The 23,904-nt window shown below is 39.1% G+C and overlaps 1 protein-coding gene across 4 annotated transcripts in view; it reads left to right on the forward strand.

The window, feature by feature from the left end:
* LOC138714729 (uncharacterized) overlaps positions 1-23,904 on the forward strand; it is a 153,306-nt gene that overhangs the window by 101,499 nt on the left and 27,903 nt on the right. For all 4 annotated transcript variants that reach the window (XM_069846822.1, XM_069846821.1, XM_069846824.1 and 1 more), the window contains one exon: positions 23,170-23,357. In XM_069846822.1, the coding sequence (XP_069702923.1) occupies positions 23,170-23,357 (188 nt within the window). The remainder of the gene's footprint in view (positions 1-23,169; positions 23,358-23,904) is intronic.

Here is a 23,904-nt window from a genome sequence, read left to right on the forward strand (position 1 = left end):
TGGTACTTATTGGGCAAAGAAATCAGAAAACACAGCATATAAGACAAGACAGATCTTCATAATGCTCCTATGGAAGAATGGACTAAAATTCCTCCCGATACAACAAAAAAGTTAGTGCACTCCATGCCACGTAGACTAGAAGCCGTGGTTGAAGCCAATGGATTGCACACAAAGTACTGGAAGAGACTTCTCTAGTTTGCTTGAGTTTATTATTTAATTTACTGGCTGTGCAAATACTTTTTTTGACATCTAAAAATGCAGTTTTTAGTCTGTAATTTTATTTTGTAACTACAAGCAATTTTTATTGATTATATAAGTTCTTCTTTCCATGCTTTTACTTACTAAACTTTTATTCAGAAAATCATCGTTATTATTTCTTTGAACATTAAAAAAACAAATACTTTTTGTATCCACTGTAACTACCTCTTTCTTCAGTCTCTTTCCTTTCCGCTGTAAAGCGCTCAGGCTCTCCTGAGCTCTAAAGCGCGCGGTTGCTCCTATGGGCACCAATTGACATGACTGTACTAGATTGTGGTATTACTGTTAATAGTTCAAGAATATTATGATCTATAATTAATATAATTCACAACATAGGCCTAATAAGGAAGAGCGTAAAACATACTGTATATTAAGAAAGTATCTGTTATCTTCATTATATTCAGCTTATAGTTTACCAAATCGACATAGATCTTAAGTGAATACGAAAAAGAAGAGCGTAATGGACGTGGTCGAAGACAAATCAAAGTTTGAGAAATGCTAGTCAGACTAGTTATTATTTACAATAACGCATGCAATTACTGTGCTGCAGACGAAGACGTGTGTATGAACTTACTATAACATTCTGATCGTGAGTAGATTTCAGTGAGATGTTGGCCGTGAGAACGAGTTCCATTCAACTTTTTTTTCCTGGATGTCTGATGGCGCAGCTATGCCAGCGTGTCTGTAGTCACCAGCGACTTGTTTACACTCTGGATCGTGGAGAATCAAATGAAGCGCAGAATGACTGTACGTTTTGTTTACACGTCCGTTTGGTACTCTGGATCCTGGAGAACCAAATCAAGCGCAGAATGGCTGTACGTTTTGTTTACACGTCCGTTTGGTACTCTGGATCCTGGAGAACCAAATGAAGCGCAGAATGGCCGTACGTTTTGTTTACACGTCCGTTTGGTACTCTGGATCCTGGCGAACCAAATGAAGCGCAGAATGGCCGTACGTTTTGTCTACACGTCCGTTTGGTACTCTGGATCCTGGAGAACCAAATGAAGCGCAGAATGACTGTACGTTTTGTTTACACGTCCGTTTGGTACTCTGGATCCTGGCGAACCAAATGAAGCGCAGAATGGCCGTACGTTTTGTCTACACGTCCGTTTGGTACTCTGGATCCTGGAGAACCAAATGAAGCGCAGAATGACTGTACGTTTTGTTTACACGTCCGTTTGGTACTCTGGATCCTGGCGAACCAAATGAAGCGCAGAATGGCCGTACGTTTTGTCTACACGTCCGTTTGGTACTCTGGATCCTGGAGAACCAAATGAAGCGCAGAATGGCCGTACGTTTTGTCTACACGTCCGTTTGGTACTCTGGATCCTGGAGAACCAAATGAAGCGCAGAATGACTGTACGTTTTGTTTACACGTCCGTTTGGTACTCTGGATCCTGGCGAACCAAATGAAGCGCAGAATGGCCGTACGTTTTGTCTACACGTCCGTTTGGTACTCTGGATCCTGGAGAACCAAATGAAGCGCAGAATGACTGTACGTTTTGTTTACACGTCCGTTTGGTACTCTGGATCCTGGCGAACCAAATGAAGCGCAGAATGGCCGTACGTTTTGTCTACACGTCCGTTTGGTACTCTGGATCCTGGAGAACCAAATGAAGCGCAGAATGGCCGTACGTTTTGTCTACACGTCCGTTTGGTACTCTGGATCCTGGAGAACCAAATGAAGCGCAGAATGACTGTACGTTTTGTTTACACGTCCGTTTGGTACTCTGGATCCTGGCGAACCAAATGAAGCGCAGAATGGCCGTACGTTTTGTCTACACGTCCGTTTGGTACTCTGGATCCTGGAGAACCAAATGAAGCGCAGAATGGCCGTACGTTTTGTCTACACGTCCGTTTGGTACTCTGGATCCTGGAGAACCAAATGAAGCGCAGAATGACTGTACGTTTTGTTTACACGTCCGTTTGGTACTCTGGATCCTGGCGAACCAAATGAAGCGCAGAATGACTGTACGTTTTGTCTACACGTCCGTTTGGTACTCTGGATCCTGGAGAACCAAATGAAGCGCAGAATGACTGTACGTTTTGTTTACACGTCCGTTTGGTACTCTGGATCCTGGCGAACCAAATGAAGCGCAGAATGGCCGTACGTTTTGTCTACACGTCCGTTTGGTACTCTGGATCCTGGCGAACCAAATGAAGCGCAGAATGACTGTACGTTTTGTTTACACGTCCGTTTGGTACTCTGGATCCTGGCGAACCAAATGAAGCGCAGAATGACTGTACGTTTTGTTTACACGTCCGTTTGGTACTCTGGATCCTGGCGAACCAAATGAAGCGCAGAATGGCCGTACGTTTTGTCTACACGTCCGTTTGGTACTCTGGATCCTGGCGAACCAAATCAAGCGCAGAATGACTGTACGTTTTGTTTACACGTCGGTTTGGTACTCTGGATCCTGGCGAACCAAATGAAGCGCAGAATGGCCGTACGTTTTGTCTACACGTCCGTTTGGTACTCTGGATCCTGGCGAACCAAATGAAGCGCAGAATGACTGTACGTTTTGTTTACACGTCCGTTTGGTACTCTGGATCCTGGCGAACCAAATGAAGCGCAGAATGGCCGTACGTTTTGTCTACACGTCCGTTTGGTACTCTGGATCCTGGCGAACCAAATGAAGCGCAGAATGACTGTACGTTTTGTTTACACGTTCGTTTGGTACTCTGGATCCTGGCGAACCAAATGAAGCGCAGAATGGCCGTACGTTTTGTCTACACGTCCGTTTGGTACTCTGGATCCTGGCGAACCAAATCAAGCGCAGAATGACTGTACGTTTTGTTTACACGTCCGTTTGGTACTCTGGATCCTGGCGAACCAAATGAAGCGCAGAATGGCCGTACGTTTTGTCTACACGTCCGTTTGGTACTCTGGATCCTGGCGAACCAAATGAAGCGCAGAATGACTGTACGTTTTGTTTACACGTCCGTTTGGTACTCTGGATCCTGGCGAACCAAATGAAGCGCAGAATGGCCGTACGTTTTGTCTACACGTCCGTTTGGTACTCTGGATCCTGGCGAACCAAATGAAGCGCAGAATGACTGTACGTTTTGTTTACACGTTCGTTTGGTACTCTGGATCCTGGCGAACCAAATGAAGCGCAGAATGGCCGTACGTTTTGTCTACACGTCCGTTTGGTACTCTGGATCCTGGCGAACCAAATCAAGCGCAGAATGACTGTACGTTTTGTTTACACGTCCGTTTGGTACTCTGGATCCTGGCGAACCAAATGAAGCGCAGAATGGCCGTACGTTTTGTCTACACGTCCGTTTGGTACTCTGGATCCTGGAGAACCAAATGAAGCGCAGAATGACTGTACGTTTTGTTTACACGTCCGTTTGGTACTCTGGATCCTGGCGAACCAAATGAAGCGCAGAATGGCCGTACGTTTTGTCTACACGTCCGTTTGGTACTCTGGATCCTGGCGAACCAAATCAAGCGCAGAATGACTGTACGTTTTGTTTACACGTCCGTTTGGTACTCTGGATCCTGGCGAACCAAATGAAGCGCAGAATGGCCGTACGTTTTGTCTACACGTCCGTTTGGTACTCTGGATCCTGGCGAACCAAATGAAGCGCAGAATGACTGTACGTTTTGTTTACACGTCCGTTTGGTACTCTGGATCCTGGCGAACCAAATGAAGCGCAGAATGGCCGTACGTTTTGTCTACACGTCCGTTTGGAACTCTGGATCCTGGAGAACCAAATGAAGCGCAGAATGACTGTACGTTTTGTTTACACGTTCGTTTGGTACTCTGGATCCTGGCGAACCAAATGAAGCGCAGAATGGCCGTACGTTTTGTTTACACGTCCGTTTGGTACTCTGGATCCTGGAGAACCAAATGAAGCGCAGAATGGCTGTACGTTTTGTTTACACGTCCGTTTGGTACTCTGGATCCTGGCGAACCAAATGCAGCGCAGAATGGCCGTACGTTTTGTTTACACGTCCGTTTGGTACTCTGGATCCTGGCGAACCAAATGAAGCGCAGAATGGCTGTACGTTTTGTTTACACGTCCGTTTGGTACTCTGGATCCTGGAGAACCAACGAAGAATGACTGTACGTTTTGTTTACACGTCCGTTTGGTACTCTGGATCCTGGAGAACCAACGCAGAATGACTGTACGTTTTGTTTACACGTCCGTTTGGTACTCTGGATCCTGGAGAACCAACGCAGAATGACTGTACGTTTTGTTTACACGTCCATTTGGTACTCTGGATCCTGGAGAACCAAATGAAGCGCAGAATGACTGTACGTTTTGTTTACACGTCCGTTTGGTACTCTGGATCCTGGAGAACCAAATGAAGCGCAGAATGACTGTACGTTTTGTTTACACGTCCATTTGGTACTCTGGATCCTGGAGAACCAAATGAAGCGCAGAATGACTGTACGTTTTGTTTACACGTCCGTTTGGTACTCTGGATCCTGGAGAACCAACGCAGAATGACTGTACGTTTTGTTTACACGTCCGTTTGGTACTCTGGATCCTGGAGAACCAACGAAGAATGACTGTACGTTTTGTTTACACGTCCGTTTGGTACTCTGGATCCTGGAGAACCAACGCAGAATGACTGTACGTTTTGTTTACACGTCTGTTTGGTACTCTGGATCCTGGAGAACCAACGCAGAATGACTGTACGTTTTGTTTACACGTCCGTTTGGTACTCTGGATCCTGGAGAACCAACGCAGAATGACTGTACGTTTTGTTTACACTTCCGTTTGGTACTCTGGATCCTGGAGAACCAAATGAAGCGCAGAATGGCTGTACGTTTTGTTTACACGTCCGTTTGGTACTCTGGATCCTGGAGAACCAAATGAAGCGCAGAATGACTGTACGTTTTGTTTACACGTCCGTTTGGTACTCTGGGTCCTGGAGAACCAAATGAAGCGCAGAATGACTGTACGTTTTGTTTACACGTCCGTTTGGTACTCTGGATCCTGGAGAACCAACGCAGAATGACTGTACGTTTTGTTTACACGTCTGTTTGGTACTCTGGATCCTGGAGAACCAAATGAAGCGCAGAATGACTGTACGTTTTGTTTACACTTCCGTTTGGTACTCTGGATCCTGGAGAACCAAATGAAGCGCAGAATGACTGTACGTTTTGTTTACACGTCCGTTTGGTACTCTGGATCCTGGAGAACCAACGCAGAATGACTGTACGTTTTGTTTACACGTCTGTTTGGTACTCTGGATCCTGGAGAACCAAATGAAGCGCAGAATGACTGTACGTTTTGTTTACACGTCCGTTTGGTACTCTGGATCCTGGAGAACCAAATCAAGCGCAGAATGGCTGTACGTTTTGTTTACACGTCCGTTTGGTACTCTGGATCCTGGAGAACCAAATGAAGCGCAGAATGGCCGTACGTTTTGTTTACACGTCCGTTTGGTACTCTGGATCCTGGCGAACCAAATGAAGCGCAGAATGGCCGTACGTTTTGTTTACACGTCCGTTTGGTACTCTGGATCCTGGAGAACCAACGCAGAATGACTGTACGTTTTGTTTACACGTCCGTTTGTTACTCTGGATCCTGGAGAACCAAATGAAGCGCAGAATGACTGTACGTTTTGTTTACACGTCCGTTTGGTACTCTGGATCCTGGAGAACCAACGCAGAATGACTGTACGTTTTGTTTACACGTCCGTTTGGTACTCTGGATCCTGGAGAACCAAATGAAGCGCAGAATGGCCGTACGTTTTGTTTACACGTCCGTTTGGTACTCTGGATCCTGGAGAACCAAATGAAGCGCAGAATGGCCGTACGTTTTGTTTACACGTCCGTTTGGTACTCTGGATCCTGGAGAACCAAATGAAGCGCAGAATGGCCGTACGTTTTGTCTACACGTCCGTTTGGTACTCTGGATCCTGGAGAACCAAATGAAGCGCAGAATGGCTGTACGTTGTCATCTGACGTCGTCATTCTGAAAACTAAACTAACTAAACTCGCTTATTTTTCTTTACAAAATCAGACCTTTCTTAGTTCATTCAGTAAACGGCTTCTTAAAAAAAACACTGAAGTTCGATCCAATAATCTCCTCTGAGATTTATAGTGGAAAAGCAGCTGTGTTGTCTATAGGTTTTCTCCGAGCATTTCGATCTCTCTTGCCATTTTCTGGAATTCTCTGCCGCCTGAAGTCAAGGGCTGCCGAACTTTGATTTCCTTTAAATGTAAATTAGAAAAATAGAAATGTGTTCCACTGTATTTATTTATTTATTTTTTTGTTTCTTATTTTTATTATCTAAATCGTGTTTATTTATCACTTAACACCAATATGTATCCCACTGTGTTGTTTTTTTATTATTAATCTATTTTTTGTGTACATTTTATTCAATTGTCGGTTTCTGGTTTAATTATGTTTTTTTTATATTTTTATTGGGTTATTTTACGACGCTGTATCAACATCTAGGTTATTTAGCGTCTGAATGAAATGAATGTGATAATGCCGGTGAAATGAGTCCGGGGTCCAGCACCGAAAGTTACCCAGCATTTGGTCGTATTGGGTTGAGGGAAAACCCCGGAAAAATCCTCAGCCAGGTAACTTGTCCCGACCGGGATTCGAACCCGGGCCACCTGGTTTCGCGGCCAGACGCGCTGACCGTTACTCCACAGGTGTGGAATTTCCCATATTAGGCATGTACATCTCTCCGTCAACATTTCTCCATTCCGGCATCATTCCATTGCATTCCCCAAATGCCGGCTGGCGACGCAAGGAAAAGGCTGGCCTAGGGACGAGAGGGATTGCCTGCTCGAAACCCGAGTACGCAGCGAACCTTATTGTAGTCACCCGGTGTGGGTTTGGGGATGCGCCTAGCTTGAGGGCTAGCGCAATAGATCTTGTAAGGTGCTGGGTCGTAGTGTCCCCCTCCCGAAATTCTATTCCATCCTCACCATTATCATATCCTACGTAGCTTAAATTTCTCATATCGTATAGGCCTACGTACTTCGTTTCGAGACTCGTAAGTTCATAGCCAGTTTATCTTTGTTCCGATCTATAGCTTGTACAGGGACATCATTTTATTTTTACTAACATTTTTAATATTAACTTGCCTATACCTCTGGATCAACGCCGTTCGTTTCCCCCTTCCACGACTGGAATTCGATGATAGTGGCGTAAAATACAAACAAATCACTTTACTAGGTATAGGAGGGAAGAAAAATAGTTCACCCATTTACGTAAACTAGGAAATACTGCGCTTTTGAGATTGATCATTTTCATCAGGTTTTTGTTTAATCAAAATAGAGTAAAGCATTAACATTGAGTGTTTTTACTCACGAACTGAGCTGTCCATGTGGACGTATTCATTATGCAGTGTATATTATACTGTCTACAGCACATTAGCGTACACTATAGAGAATGAAGTTAAATTGAAAATAATCATAATATGGATTTTTAAACACATTTTTTAAAATTATGACCGTTCATTTCGATATAGGCTTCAGTTCTTTTGTGCATATTACCGCACTATAGACTATTGTATCTAATTCCAATTACCAGTTTCTTTCTTCGTACTAGTAACTCATGTTGAAATAATTCTGTACCTTCTCTATAAAAGAGTATGTTACGTACCGTAAATTCAATCTTCACTTCTGCCCGATCCGAAAAGATAAAATTACTCAGACATACTATCTACTGCCGTCCAAATGGTTATGTCGTAGGGTCGTAGAAAGGGAGGAAATCACGTGACATTTAATTACTTAACGAGGCCCATTTATTTCACTTATTTTAAACAGTTGTATAATATTACGTAGACATCCAATTCCTAATATAAATTAACGTTCTCAGAAAAGAGCTAAGACAGCCCAGCCACTAGCTGGCGGATAAAAGCTGGTGGGGGAAACCGGGATACGACGTAGGCAAATGCATGACAGTACCTGTGCGAAAATGATTCAATATTGAAAACTCTTTCGTCACTGGAAAACGCGAACATATTTTTGGAACGTACTGTTTACTATGACTGTACGGCTACTATGACTGTATATGCGGTCTTGGATCTGTGTGGAGGACGGTTAAACTTCATTAGTAGAAGGGGTGGGAGTGAGTACATTCAAAAGCTCAGGTACAATAAAAATTGAAATAAAAATAAAATGATGTCCCTGTACAAATGCGGGGAAAATCAGTATGGATAGTGAAGTAATTCCGTGGGACAACAAAATAGTGAATAATTTTTTTTTTAACTAAGGCAAAGCGAAAGAACATGTTTATCCCAACTTAAGTGTTGGTCGATTATTATTCCGAGGTACTTTACTTGAGATTCATTTAGAATAGAACAGTTACAATAAATACGCTGAACAACAAATTTTTACTTTTTGTCTTGCTCCGAAATAAAAATAGGCGAATATTACTAATATGTGTGCCCTAAATCTGAATTTAAAATCCAAATTGCTCCATCACGTACCATTTTCATTTTTTAAGAAAAACTTCTTTCTTTTTTTAATTTTTCACTGCTACTGATAAAATTATAAAACACTAGGGATTCAAAATACCTCATAATACTTTAAAAATGTGTACTGGATACAAAAATGATGAATAAAAACATTTCATGCGTATGAGAAAAATCTCGGAATTTGAACTTACATTTAAAATAATTTTCTGGATGACTTCTGTTTATAACTAGACCCGGGACTGTCTTTTACAAGGAACCAACAATAGTCTGCAAGCATGCTGGATCATGATTTTCCTTTATGTCGCCTTTCCATTTCAGATATTTCTTTATGAAATCTTTCCCCATGCTCGTCGCTTACCGCTCCAAGGTTAGGAGGAAAGAAATCCAAATGAGAGTGTAAAAAGTGTATTTTGAGAGACATATTGCACCCCATTTTATCATATGCACTTGACATGGTTTCCATAACAAGTTCTATGTAGTTGTCTGCCCTAGAATTTCCAAGGAAATATATCAGCAAACATCTTTGAAAGCGCCCCATGCCATTTTTTCTGTAACGGAAAAGTTTTTCCTCAAAAAAAAAAAAGAGTCAGCAATAATGTGAATTTGTGGACCGATGAAAATGCCCCCTTTTAATTTGCCTTCACTTAAACTGTAAACTTTTCTTTCAAATACTGAAAACCACACCCTTGTTTGTTCATTGCGTAGACCTTACTTTGAACTGTTATGAAATTTACTGTATAGAAGGGAGCAATTTCTGTTTATTTATTAGAAGTACAAAAGAATATGCCGAAAGCCATAAGGAACCGAAATAAGTCATAAACTCATAAAGTGCATTAACTTTTGTTTTGGTTTACAACCCGCGCCAGATGTTTCCTGGGAGATAGCTTACCGAAAAGTAAAATCATAGTATAATCTTTAAAATCTTACGTGATACGAAGAAAAGAGATGCATTTTCGGATTCAACGCACACCAAACCATAGGGGACACATTGTTTTAAGTCGGAGCAAAACTCTTGTTGTTCAGTGTTATTAGAAGAACGATTGGATGTATGAATTTTGAATACAATAGCGAATCAGGAGATTTCATACCAACATGTTAAGGAAAATAGTACAATGACATAGCATCTTTCTCCGATACTCTAGCATAATACGGACATATTTAAGTCTGTACAACAATCATACTACATGCGAGTATCATGTGTTAATTTGTAATTGTCGGCATGTTGCTGGTTAGCACGCTAATACTTACTTACTTACTCACTAACTTACTTACTGGCTTTTAAGGAACCCGAAGGTTCATTGCCGCCCTCACATAAGCCCGCCATTGGTCCCTGTCCTGAGCAAGATTAATCCAGTCTCTATCATCATATCCCACCTCCCTCAAATCCATTTTAATATTATTCTCCCGTCTACGTCTCGGCCTCCCCGAAGGTCTTTTTCCCTCCGGCCTCCCAACTAACACTCTATATGCATTTCTGGATTCGCCCATACGTGCTACAAGCCCTGCCCATCTCAAACGTCTGGATTTAATGTTCCTAATTATGTCAGGTGAAGAATACAATGCGTGCAGTTCTGTGCTGTGTAACTTTCTTCATTCTCCTGTAAGTTCATCCCTCTTAGCCCCAAATATTTTCCTAAGAACCTTATTCTCAAACACCCTTAACCTATATTCCTCTCTCAAAATGAGAGTCCAAGTTTCACAACCATAAACAACAACAGGTAATATAACTGTTTTATAAATTCTAACTTTCAAATATTTTGACAGCAGACTGGATGACAAAAGCTTCTCAACCGAATAATAACAGGCATTTCCCAAATTTATTCTGTGTTTAATTTCCTCCCCAGCATCATTTATTTTTGTTACTGTTGCTCCCAGGTATTTGAATTTTTCCACCTCTTCAAAAGATAAATTTCCAATTTTTATATTTCCATTTCGTACAATATTTTGGTCACGAGACATAATCATATACTTAGTCTTTTTTGGGGCGATTTACTTCCAAACCTCTGTCTTTACTTGCTTCAAGTAAAATTCCCGTCTTTTCCCTAATCGTTTGTGGATTTCCTCTTAATATATTTACGTCATCCGCATAGACAAGCAGCTGATGTAACCCGTTCAATTCCAAACCCTCTCTTATCCTGGACTTTCCTAATGACATACTCTAGAGCAAAGTTAAAAAATAAAGATGACAGTGCATCTCCTTGCTTTAGCCCGCAGTGAATTGGAAACGCATCTAACAGAAACTGACCTATACGGACTCTGCTGTACGTTTCACTGAGACACATTTTAATTAATCGAACTAGTTTCTTGGAAATACCAAATTCAATAAGAATATCATATAAAACTTCTCTCTTAACCGAGTCATATGCCTTTTTAAAATCTAAGAATAACTGATGCACTGTACCCTTATATTTCCATTTTTTCTCCATTATCTGTCGAATACAAAATATCTGATCAATAGTCGATCTATTACGCCTAAAACCGCAGTGATGATCCTCAGTAATTTCATCTACATATGGAGTCAATCTTCTCAATAATATATTGGACAAAATGGTTAGCACGTTAAGAAATACAGGGACATCACTTTATTTTTACTTCAATTTTTATTGTACCTGAGTTTCTGAATGTACTTCACTCCCACCCCCTCTACTAGTAAACTTCCAACCGTCTCCACATAGAACCAAGCGTATACAGTCAAAGTCGCCTTACAGTCTTAGTAAACACAAACACTACTGTGTTAGTGAGTATAGTACGTTCCATAAATATGTTCGCTTTCAATATTGAATCATACTCTCGCACAGGTACTGTCGTCCGTTTGCCTATATCGCATCCCGGTTTCCCCCACCCACTTATGCCAGTTCCTTTGTGGCTGGGCTGTCTTAGATCTTTTCTGAAAACATTAATTAATTAATTACGACCCTCGACAAAACCACTTGAAAGGACAATAAAATAGCATGTCTGAATAATTTTATCTTTTCGGATCGGGTAGGATTGAAGATTTAATTTACAGTACGTAAGATACTCTTTTATAGAGTAGGTACAGAATTATTTCAACATGAGTTACTAGTACGAAGGACGAAACAGATAATTGGAATTGGGTACAATAGTATATAGTGCGATAATAGGCACAAAAGATCTGAAGCCTGTATCGAGGTGAAAGGCCACCATTTTCAAATATGTGTTTAAATATCCATATTATGATTATTTTTCAATTTAACTTCTTTCTCTATAGTGTACGCTAATGTGCTGTAAACAGTATAATACGCACTGCATAATGAATACGTCCGAACGGACAGCTCTGTTCGTGAGTAAAAACACTTATTGTTAATATTTTACTGTATTTTGATTAAAGAAAAACCTAATGAAAATTATCAAACTCAAAATCGCGATATTTCCTAGTTTACGTAAATGGATGAACTACTTTTCATCCCTCCTACACCTAGTAAAGTGATTTGTTTGTATCTTACGCCAGTATCATCGAACTCCATTGGAAGGGGGTATCAAACGGTGTTTCCGGTTCACAATCTTTAAGCCAAAGGTTAATATTAGAAATGTTAGTAAAAATAAAATGATGTCCCTGTACATTAAATTAATTAAAGCTCGCAAACGTCTAGCAAACAGTATACTGAGACTGAATGGGTTGGGGAAAACAATCGGCGATTAAAGAGACGCGGTGGGCGGCCTTGGACTAGTCGGGCCGGACACGCACGCAGACAGACGCGTGTATGACGTGGCCCGTCCCGGCGAATCATGAATGAGCCGCCCGGCCAGAGATGAATGAATTGAGACAGGATACAACAAGCCGGGCCCGATTGAATGACATCTGGGCAGGGTGACCAGACGTCACTTGATTTCCCGACATCTCAGCCAATAGCAGCGGGCGCGGCTTACCACTTCTATACTGTACATAATTCCTATTACATATTCTCCTTCCATCATCATCAGCATTAATAATAATAATAATAATAATAATAATAATAATAATAATAATAATAATCAGAGGACGAAATGATATCGTCGTTGTTTTTATGAAACCTCCTATATGACAGTAAATAAGATATTTTTTTTCAGGAGGAAGAAAATAGTAGGGGAGACTGTTGTACCTTTAGCATAGTGTACCTTTGAATATTTTTTGTTTTTTAATTTTTGCTGCTACGTAGAGGACTCAAACTGAAGTAGATTATAGAGAAAGTCGCTAAGTAGTTCTGGTCGTAGTTTCAGCACAGTCTACTATATACAGTCGCGACGCTCAATATGTACTAAAAATGCAAACATGGGTAGTTGCCCACCACTAGGATCGCTACTATCGCCTCATCATCGCAGATCTCTCTCCTAGTAGACGACAAAATATGTTACACTTTCGTTGTGTTCTTTACGAAAAATTAACACCTTTCTTCCATTATTGAAATATTAAATGCATAAAGTTAATTTATTATTTTAATGAAGTATATTAAATTCCACCATAAACTCGAAGATACCTGCAAGAAATAGGTTAATATTATTTTTGATTGTGCAAAACGAACTGAAATTTACTATAATCGTTTCACTCATTCAAGATTATAGCGATAATTAACTATGAAATCAATAAATATTAATTTGCATTTCCCTTTACAACAATAATAATGGAAATATGAATTAATGGAGTAACTTACGTGTACCGTTACTTGTAGTGTAGGCTTACGTAGTTAACAAAGTGGGATGAGGTTAAGCAATAATAATCACACCAGAAATGGAAATAAAACGTGATCAATAAATTTCATTGTAACAGACTTTTTCTACGTTTCTAGTAAAGTAACAAATAAAAATTACAACAACATTAACAGCTATAATTAAAAACATATCCTTTGAAAAAAAAAAGTAGGCCTAAGCAATAATAATCCCACCAGAATTGAAAATAAAACGTGATCAATAAATTTCATTAAAACAAACTTAATTTTTCTACGTCTCTAGTAAAATATTATTATTCAAATTATTGTATTTTAGCCATTAACATTTTCATTACAACCAATAATGAACATTTCACAAGCATCAATGTGAAATACGCAACGAGCTAGCACTCGATGGAAATACGACACAGTCCAAAGTCGACCGTGGACAGTCTATTGTTTCTAGTTGCTAACCGCTTGGAGCGCTTTATCACGAGATTTGCAAAAAATCACCTCAAGCTTCGCGACTGTGGTTTCAGTTTGATTTACTGCAAAGTGTGAGTTCCGTGGTCAAAAGAAGTTTTTTTAGTACCAAAAGTAAACATTTCGTTGATCATATATGTTTTCTAACACGAAACCAAATTGTATTTGTTAATACCTTTCAAGTACGGTGTGTTCCCTATCGTCCGATGAGTAATAACATATTTTAATTTCCATGATTTATTCGAATTTCTAGTTTTGGGAGCCATATTTGTTTAAAAGTGCACCCTCTTGTACCTTTGAACACAAAAATCTTATCTCATGGAACATGTTCCAAAGTACACAATACTATCGGTTTTTGTTTTTCTTTTATTGTAAGATCATGTTACGTAGTAAGTCTGGAGTTAAGAGGCCCCCATTTGATCCGAATGCCTTGAAGAAAGCTGTTGAAGCAGTAATTGCTCCTCCAGGAAATAAAATCTCAATCAGAGAAGCCTGCTCTGGTTTATGATGGCAGATACATTTTAAATATGATTGTCAGTTTTTACAGCTCTATTCCCACCTATATTCCATGTGTTCCAGTTTACAAGAGGGAATGTTCCAAGGTACACGAAGCCATTGTACCTTTGAACACATTACATATCCCTTCATTTTATTTTTCCATCCTTAATAGATCTGTAAAACAGAAAAATACACACAGGAAGTTGTAAAGGAACCTTCAATAATTATTTCAAGCATTTTTTCTTTTAAAAATTTTCATTTCCCAAAATTAAAAAAATATATATATAATGTGAAAAGTGTTTAAAGGTACAACAGTCTCCCCTACATTATGCAACGAGCCTATAGGCTAATGATAGTAATTAAGAAGCGAGTATGGATGTTTATGAAACGAGCGCAAGCTCGTTTCATAATTTTCATACGAGCTTCTTAATTACCATTATAGGCGAGTTTCATACGACTTTTTATGCTCGACCATATTTATAACTTGAAATTGCCGGTATTCAGATGTATACATTTTATTTGTATCTGACAAGATCGGAAGTGACCTTGTTCTAGGTCGTGAATTGTGAGATGTGCGCAGACGCGAAAGTATTGATTTTTTCCGAGAAACAATAATGTCATTGACCATGTGTAATCCCGTTAAACTTGGTATAACCTTGATTATTGAATTCGACATTGAAAAACGAGATGACAAATTGAATTTATTTGAATATTATTTACAATTAACGCTAATTATTATAGTAACAGAACATAACCTTCTGCGACAGTATTGGATTTCCAGCCTCCGTGACTTTTCGCTAATTCTCTTTCGATTGCATATCCGAGAATAATCGATGCTTGCGGTTTTATAACGGTACAAAGCTGACTTGTTATTGGCTGAACACCTGTAAGCTGAGTTGTCATTGTCTGAAAACACCTGTACTTTAATGAGTAGGTGTACTTTAATGACATGCATTAAAGGATTGCTACCAGGTGTATAATTACTACATTTCGGCATGATCGAGCATAAAATTAATTATAAATCAATGGGCGTATACATAATACATAAACATGTACTCCAATTGTCCACTGCCTTAGAATAACAGAATAATAAATGAATAATATACTTACTTACTTACAAATGGCTTTTAAGGAACTCGCAGGTTCATTGCCGCCCTTACATAAGCCCGCCATCGGTCCCTATCCTGTGCAAGATTAATCCAGAACCTAGCATCATATCCCACCTCCATCAAATCCATTTGAATATTATCCCCTCATTTACGTCTCGGCCTCCCCAAAGGTCTTTTTCCCCTCAGATCTTCCAACTAACACATTATATTCTAATGTTGGGGTTTCGTAACAAGTTGTTTTTTTACGGTGATATCCACACCTGTGGAGTAACGGTCAGCGCGTCTGGCCGTGAAACCAACGCATAAATCCCCCAGATCTGGTTTAAAGGAATACATTTCGGTTACAGTGAACTGCGAATATAATTAACCAAATATTCGAGTCCCTACAGGTTCACTATAAGCGAAGTTGACTGGATTTAACGAAGCTTACAAATGCGTCGAAATTCAATGTGGGCGAAAAATGGCACTCCCTCTGTTCCAAAATATAGTATAGAAAGATGTCATTAATTCTGTTTCAAAATATGGTACACATTTGTTAAAGTTCTCAGTAATATAATGTAACTTTAATACATTTTTTATTTTAGTAGGTTATTTTACGACGCTTTATCAACAGTTTAGGTTATTTAGCGTCTGAATGAGATAAGATGCCGGTGAAATGAGTCCAGGTTCCAGCACCGATAGTTACCCAGCATTTGCTCATATTGGGTTGAGGGAAAACCCCGGAAAAAACCTCAACCAGGTAACTTGCCCCAACCGGGAATCGAACCCAGGCCATCTGGTTTCGCGGTCAACCTCGCTAACTGTTACTACACAGGTGTAGACACTTTAATAAACTTCTGGATAATTATTTATAAATTAACATAAGAAAAACATAAAAATTGGGTAGGCCTGCATTTCATTCTGTGTGATGTCAAATTAATAAAAGAAAGAACAAACATTGTTTTGAGAGAGGCAAATTAAAATAAAAACTGCAATAAATTATAACCCGTTTTTGTAAGGCTGTTGTGCCTTAGATGTTCGGTTCAAAATTGACTGGGTTGGTGTTACGTTTTCTGCAACAGGAACACCAGAGCAGGTGCCCATTTGATTTCTGTTCATAATGAACTATTTAAATAGTGTAGTTTGATGCACTACAGAAGATTAGAAACATTCACAACTGCACTGTCTGATAGTCCTTTCACTACTGAACAGAATACCACATCGAGAAACATTTCGTGCGCGCTTGCGCAATAATCAAACTTGTTTTGTTTGTTGCTACACCATATTTTGGAACGGAGGGAGTACATGAATTTATCTCAGAGCCTTCTATCTGAGACAGAGTTTCGTTACATGTCATAAATCTACGACATAGGATCCACAGCTTTACTTTTGTCCCGGTGAAATCTATGGTAAAAGGTTTTTTCCGCTCTTTAAAATAGATCGTTCTCGGCCGGGTTTGAACCCGCATTCCTAGACACAACGACCACCAACATGATCGCGAGACCGCAGAAGACGACTCGATGAAATCATTACTACTATGATTATGACAACGATGGTTATTATGTTTGATGAAGAGGACAAGAAATCATCCTATTACTGCTCAATTACAAAAGTTCAAGTACTCGCACCAGCTGCCAACGGGGTACCTCGGGCAGCAGGGGAGTTTGCTTCTGATCCGGAGCTGCGCTGGGGCGTGGATTCGATTCCCACTTGGGCTGATTACCTGGTTGATTTTTTCCCGAGGTTTTCGCCAACAGTAACGCGAATGTCAGAAGATAATCTCTGGCAAATCCTCTGCCACATCTCGCCAAATACAATCTCGCTAGATCACCCGGAGTTTCTTATTTCAAGCTTTTATTTTTTCATTTAAAAATCTTTATTTCCAAAAATAAAAAAAAATAATAAATAAATAAATAAAATGTGAAAAGTGTTCAAGGGAGAATGTATGTGAACGACCACAAATATTATCAGAAAATGCAGGCTTTAAGGGTGCTATTCATAGACATTTCGCAGCACGCGCTACGAGCGTACTAAGCTAGCCCCGGCTATCCACTGGTTACTAGTACAGAATTCAAATCATATCCTATCGCTAACACTGGTTTATGAATACGAAAAACGCTGATCATCCACCGGAAACTCGCGCTAAAAATGTCTATGAATACGGCACTAAATGTCTAAAATTTTATAAGAAAATGAACTCACAATTGGACAAAAATTACAAGGTACCACAACAAGACTTGTTAGAACTTAAATATCTGATAAAAGTATAAAAAAAGGTTACTAATAGTATTATTCAAACCAGTTTTATCGGAGTATTAAAAAAAATCTGCAGTTACATCATTTGGTAACCATAACTTCGTTATCGTCTCTCTGACATCTTTAATATTTTTCCTGCATGTAATAAACTCTTATTTCTGAAATGTAGACTACACTCAGATATATAGAGATGTTTACTTTAATACAATTAATTTTTTATTTGTACTATATAAAAATATATTAAAATTTACATAATGTTTTGTGGCCTAATTTTTCTATTTTCAAAGAAATGGGCATTATTGTAGTCTACCGTTTGCATAAACGCATGTTAAATCAGTGTACAAAATTTCAGAATTCTATCTCTAATGGTTGTGGAGTTACGAAATAATATGCGTGAACATTTTCAAATTTTGGAAAATTTAATTTAAAGTAAAAAGTGAATTCTAAAAAATATTATTAGTAACTTTTTTCATACTTTTATCAGATATTTAAGTTCTAATAAGTCTTGTTGTGGTACCTTGTAATTTTTGTCCAATTTTGAGTTCATTTCCTTATAAAATTTTAGAAATTTACAGCCTACATTTTATGATAATACTCTTAAAGGTACAACAGTTTTCCCTACCCATTACCTAACCAAGATCACTTAGATCCAATGCCCATAAAACTTGTAAAATATTTTCCTTTTGAAAATAAAACATTAGAATATTTAAATTTAGAATCTTATCTATGTCTTAGGCCCGATTGTATAAACTATTTAATCTTAGATCAGAGGTTAAATTGATCCTTGTTTCAGCTGAACTTGGAATTTTGTGTTGTATAAAGTCTAATCTGAGATTAATTTGTCTCAAACTAAAGTCAACTTTGACTGAAGAAATTTCTCCGATTAAGTTAGATGATCCAAGTTCAGTTATTTCTTTTCTGTTTGAAATATACGAGTGACAGATTGTGCAAATAAAATATCCATTAGTATTAATATCAATAGATATGATAGGTACATTTATATATATTTCTTTCAATTTCTTGCCTTAATACACAAACATTCTTATATTTTATAAGGCTCTATCGTGTTCAGCAGTATCAAATAACATAACCTATAATTATATTATGTTTATAACAACCATTAATTATTAATGGATATGATAGGTACATTCATAAATTTTCAATTAACTGTATTAGTAAAGGAAAATTGTCGTTTTATAAAACTTTAATATGTTTAGCAGTATCAAACACCATAACATGTTAACAACTCGGAGAACAGTCAACCTTCTTCTTATTGTTCGCCATTATTTACATTGCACAAAACAACCAGTGTCTCTAACAGAATATACGGAAAGTCGCCAAAAAGTAGCTGTAAAGTCGCTAGATTTCTCATTATCAACAAAGAAATATTAAATTTTGTCACTATTGGGGTGCTAAAAGGTCACTAAATCCCTATTTAAGCAATATAAAAGTTAAAAGAAATTGTTGTTGAAAAAGAGTTAAAGTCGCTAGATTGGCAACACTGAACAAACCTGTATAACATGGTCCGCGCATCACGTATTTCACCTGTTTATGCGATGTTGCCAGATCCTTTTCACTTGAACTTAGATTGCATTTGAACCAAGGTAATTTGATCGCAGAAAAGTTTTATACAATAGAAGAAGTGTCTGAACTCGGTTCACTTTTCGATCTACGATCAAAGTTGATCTTTAGTCAGGGAGTTTTATACAATTGGGCCTAACACTAGTAATAAACAAATATTTCTGAAAAATACTTTTTCATCGGAATTCCCAGTTTGCCTGGAATGGCTGATTAGCTTTACTTGGCCCTATCTTTCAGAACTGAGAAAGTCAGCGATAAAAATCGAACGCAGTGCTGTTGAAGACAAAGCCAACTGTCACATGTCACATGTCATCAGGCTTGTTCCCACAGCAAAGTAACCGTCGCAATACATTGTTGTTAAGTAGGTCTTTAATTAATGAGACTGTAACAGAGTAAGTGGAGCAAGTTGGTACGTGACCGAGTGCCCGTAGCTCCGCGCCCCCCTGCTCCCTACGCACGTGTCGCTGGCTGCTTGCACAACCCCCGTCCACAGTGTGCATGCTCACTGATTCGAATCCCGACGCCGGTTACGTTCAAGCAGGTTTTTCCTCAGTTTACTTAACCTCTACAGGCCGAAATAATATCCCACAAGACATCCAGTCCTTACCCCATAACTTTATTTTCGAAATTCTACAGGGTGGCGCATAAGTTGCCATACAGATGATGTTGCCTTTTCATTTACATTCATTTATATTCTAGGTTTTAATTCTGTTTTTTATCTTTGCAGTTGTCCAGTTTGGCAGTTATTACACATGCGGTAAGATGTCAATGACGTTGCAATAAATGTCAGTAAATAAATGTAAATTACCTGTATGACGACTTATGCGCCACCCTGTATATGAATCGGATCTTTTTAAAAGGCGTAAGTCACGAAAAGTAACTCGTGAAAACTTTGTAACTAATTCAACAGTTCATAGCATAGATACGCATCAAAAAATGACTTTCATACTCCATCGGCAAGACTATCGTGGTATAAAAAAGGAGTGCGTTATATGGCAGTAAAAATGTTTAATAGCCTCCCTATCGATATAAAAAATGAAACTCAAAACATAAGATTATTTAGGGCCAAATTAAAGAAGTACCTAATTTCTCACGCCTTCTATTCTGTAGGTGAATTCATGACATTCAATAACGCTTCATGAAATTGATACTAAAACTTTGTGTTGTACTATTAGACCATATTGTAAACCTCGTCTTTATACAGAGTGTTTCAAAAATACGTGGCATAATTTCAGGTATGTATTTCCCACATGTAGACAATCAAAATAGTTCATTACAACATGTGTCCGGAAATGCTTTATTTCCGAGTTATGGCCTTCACAACATTGAAATTCACCGGAACGTTTTTCTTTCCGCAGGTCGTTGCCGTCAAAGGAGACATTAAGAGGGCACTCTGACAGTTCATTCCGAGGCGAAGGTTACATTCAGTGTTGTGTAGGCGTTAGACTGTGCGACATGTATTCAAATAAAGAGCTGGCAAAGATACACTTCATGTACAGTAAGGCGGACGGCAATGCTGCGCTGGCTCGTCGTTTGTACCAGGAGAGGTACCCACAACGACAATGTCCAGATCAGAAGACATTTGTACGTCTCCATTACCGTCTGTGCGAGTATGGAAAATTTAACTTTCCTGGTTTGGGAAGGGGACGACCAAGAACTACAACTCCAGAAGTACAGGAGGAGATTCTGGAGGCTGTGAACATGATTCCTTCTATCAGCACACGAAGGGTAGCGTTGCAAGTCAATGTTCCTCATACGACTGTCTGGAGACTGTTGAAAGAGTATCAATTGTATCCTTTTCATTTGCAACGTGTACAGGCCCTGTCACCAGCAGAATGATTACCCTGCACGAGTTAGGTTCTGTCAGTGGTTCTTGCAGCAATGTGGTGTAAATCCGAACTTTCCTACCTTAGTATTATTTACAGATGAAGCACATTTCACACGAGATGGCATAACAAATTTCCACAATCAGCATGTATGGGCGTATGAAAACCCACGTGCAACTGTTCCATCTCATCACCAGGTGCGGTTCTCCCTCAACATGTGGGCCGGTATCATTGGTGATCGATTAGTTGGACCCCATGTACTTGTAAACAGACTTACGGGGCAGGCGTACACAAACTTCCTGGAAAACACCACACCTCATGTTTTAGAAGACACTCCACTGATCAATCGTCAACACATTCACTTCTTGCATGATGGCGCTCCTGCACACTTCAGTCGTACGGCTCGCCGGTACTTGGATCGATGGTTTCCTGATCGATGGATAGGTAGAGGTGGCCCAATTGCTTGGCCTCCACGCTCACCTGACCTGAACCCTCTCGATTTCTACTTGTGGGGCCATTTAAAATCATTGGTTTATTCGTCTCCGGTACCTGATTTGGAATCCCTTCGGAATCGAATTGTGGCATGTTCTGAGGACATACGCAATACTCCTGGAGTTTGGGATCGTGTTCGCAGGTCAATGAGACATCGATGTGAGGTCTGTATTCAAGCAGGAGGTGGACATTTTGAACATCTTCTGTAATGACAACGACCTGCGGAAAGAAAAACGTTCCGGTGAATTTCAATGTTGTGAAGGCCATAACTCGGAAATGAAGCATTTCCGGACACATGTTGTAATGAACTATTTTGATTGTCTACATGTGGGAAATACATACCTGAAATTATGCCCCGTATTTTTGAAACACCCTGTATATTTCATCTAGACTGTGACTATAAATTAAGACTTTATAATAGTATTAAGTTTTTTTACTTGTTCCATATTCTAGCTGTGAAGCAGTGTATCAACAGCATGGAATGTTAATAAATACAATACAATACAATACAATACAAAATTTGAGTGAAATTAGAAAAAAGACTATTTTTGAAAGAACACTATCTGGAAATAAATAATTCCGGACATGTGAGCTAATACTCTAGTACGTTTGTTGGTTTTTAAAGTAATTATACGCATTATGTGGATACTAAAAATTGTATTGAGATTTAAAATATGAAAAAAGCCGCCCTTTTAAAAAATCATTTTTATAACAAATAAAAACGAATAAGATATAGATATTAGAGATATTCTTGAATTTGTATTTTAATAAAAATCATACAAATAAACGAACAAAATGTCGTGCTGACAATAAGTCACAAAAGCTCAATCATGTGTATCTAGGTATTGGGTTAAAATAGTAGGTACAGTAAAAGGGCAGTCAGTAACAAGTGGAGTCGCCTAAATACAAATAATTTGTTCTGTCTTACAATTTAATCAGTTAAATTTCTCGTGTGCAAACTCTGAAGAGGGATTTCAGCCTGATGTTGCTCAAGAATGTCTTGATAGACCAAAATCATTTTGTGGTAGTTAAGCCCTTGAAGAAGCGTGATATAAGTCTACATCTGGACGTTTTATAGACTTGATGTATTTAAGTGAACACGCAACTTACACTACGTCAAGTTAGTACGATTCTTGGCCATCGACTAAGACAAAACAGAATTTCTCGTGTGCAAACTCTGAAGAGGGATTTCAGCCTGATGTTGCTCAAGAATATCTTGATAGACCAAAGTTATTTTGTGGTAGTTAAGCCCTTGAAGAAGCGTGATATAAGTCTACATCTGGACGTTTTATAGACTTGATGTATTTAAGTGAACACGCAACTTACACTACGTCAAGCTAGTACGATTCTTGGCCATCGACTAAGACAAAACAGAATTGACGACAGACACACACCTAAATCCTACATGAGATCATGATCATCTGACTTGTTGTACTTTAGTCTCTGTGAATACCGCGAACAGTAGTTGTAAGATAATTATCAAATAAGTTACAGAACACCTCAGCCATCAAATTACTTACTATTGTGAAAAGTGTACGCCAGAAGACCTGCACCATTTTCATGTTTGAACTGTGAACCGAAGACTGTGTCATTTGGTAAGTAAAAGAGATTATTTCGTCAAAGTGTATTTTCTTTCGTTCCAGGAACAGAGAACTCCGTCTCAACGCAATCAAGGAGATAATTCAGAACTACCGTCAGGGTACCGTGATCCCCACCGAGCCCAGGCCTACCAACGTTCCCACGGAGATACTGAGGATCATGAACCTCAGCATCTCGCACTCCCCTCCACTCGACGCCTACCCCATGAAGAGACAGAGCTTCCACCCCTCATGTGAGTACTTGCAGACAGTTCAAGTTCAGATATCTTAGAATGTAACAGTTTATAAATAGACTTTTCCTACAGAATGAAAATACAGGGCTACCACAAAAGACCTTTCCGGTTTCGAACACATGTAAGTTATGTTTGATGAACCCCAGATAATTGATATCGATAGAAAGAGAAACTCAGAAAGTTTTATTTCAGTACATCAAATGTGGTAAGACTGCTACGCAATAACATTTGTTCATTGTCGACACGAAATGGCTGCTGTGGTGGACAGAAAAGCCTTTTGTACCCTTGATTTTCATGTTAACCAGTCAGTTACCAGTGTCCAACGACATATCCCAATAAGGTTTGGTGCAGAACCACCCAGTGAGAGCCTGCAATTCTCAACTGATACTCCGATTTTAAGGCAAAGAGATGCATTTTTAAGAGAAATCAACCGGACGTCTACCAGTAAGCGTGAAAGTTTCTCACGAGGTCCGCGAAAATCTTCCGTCAGAGTCAGCAGGGAGCTGCAAATACTGAAGTCGACTATGTCAGAGAAGAGCTGAACAAT

The sequence above is a fragment of the Periplaneta americana genome, chromosome 15 (assembly GCF_040183065.1).
Source record: "Periplaneta americana isolate PAMFEO1 chromosome 15, P.americana_PAMFEO1_priV1, whole genome shotgun sequence".
NCBI lineage: Eukaryota > Metazoa > Arthropoda > Insecta > Blattodea > Blattidae > Periplaneta > Periplaneta americana.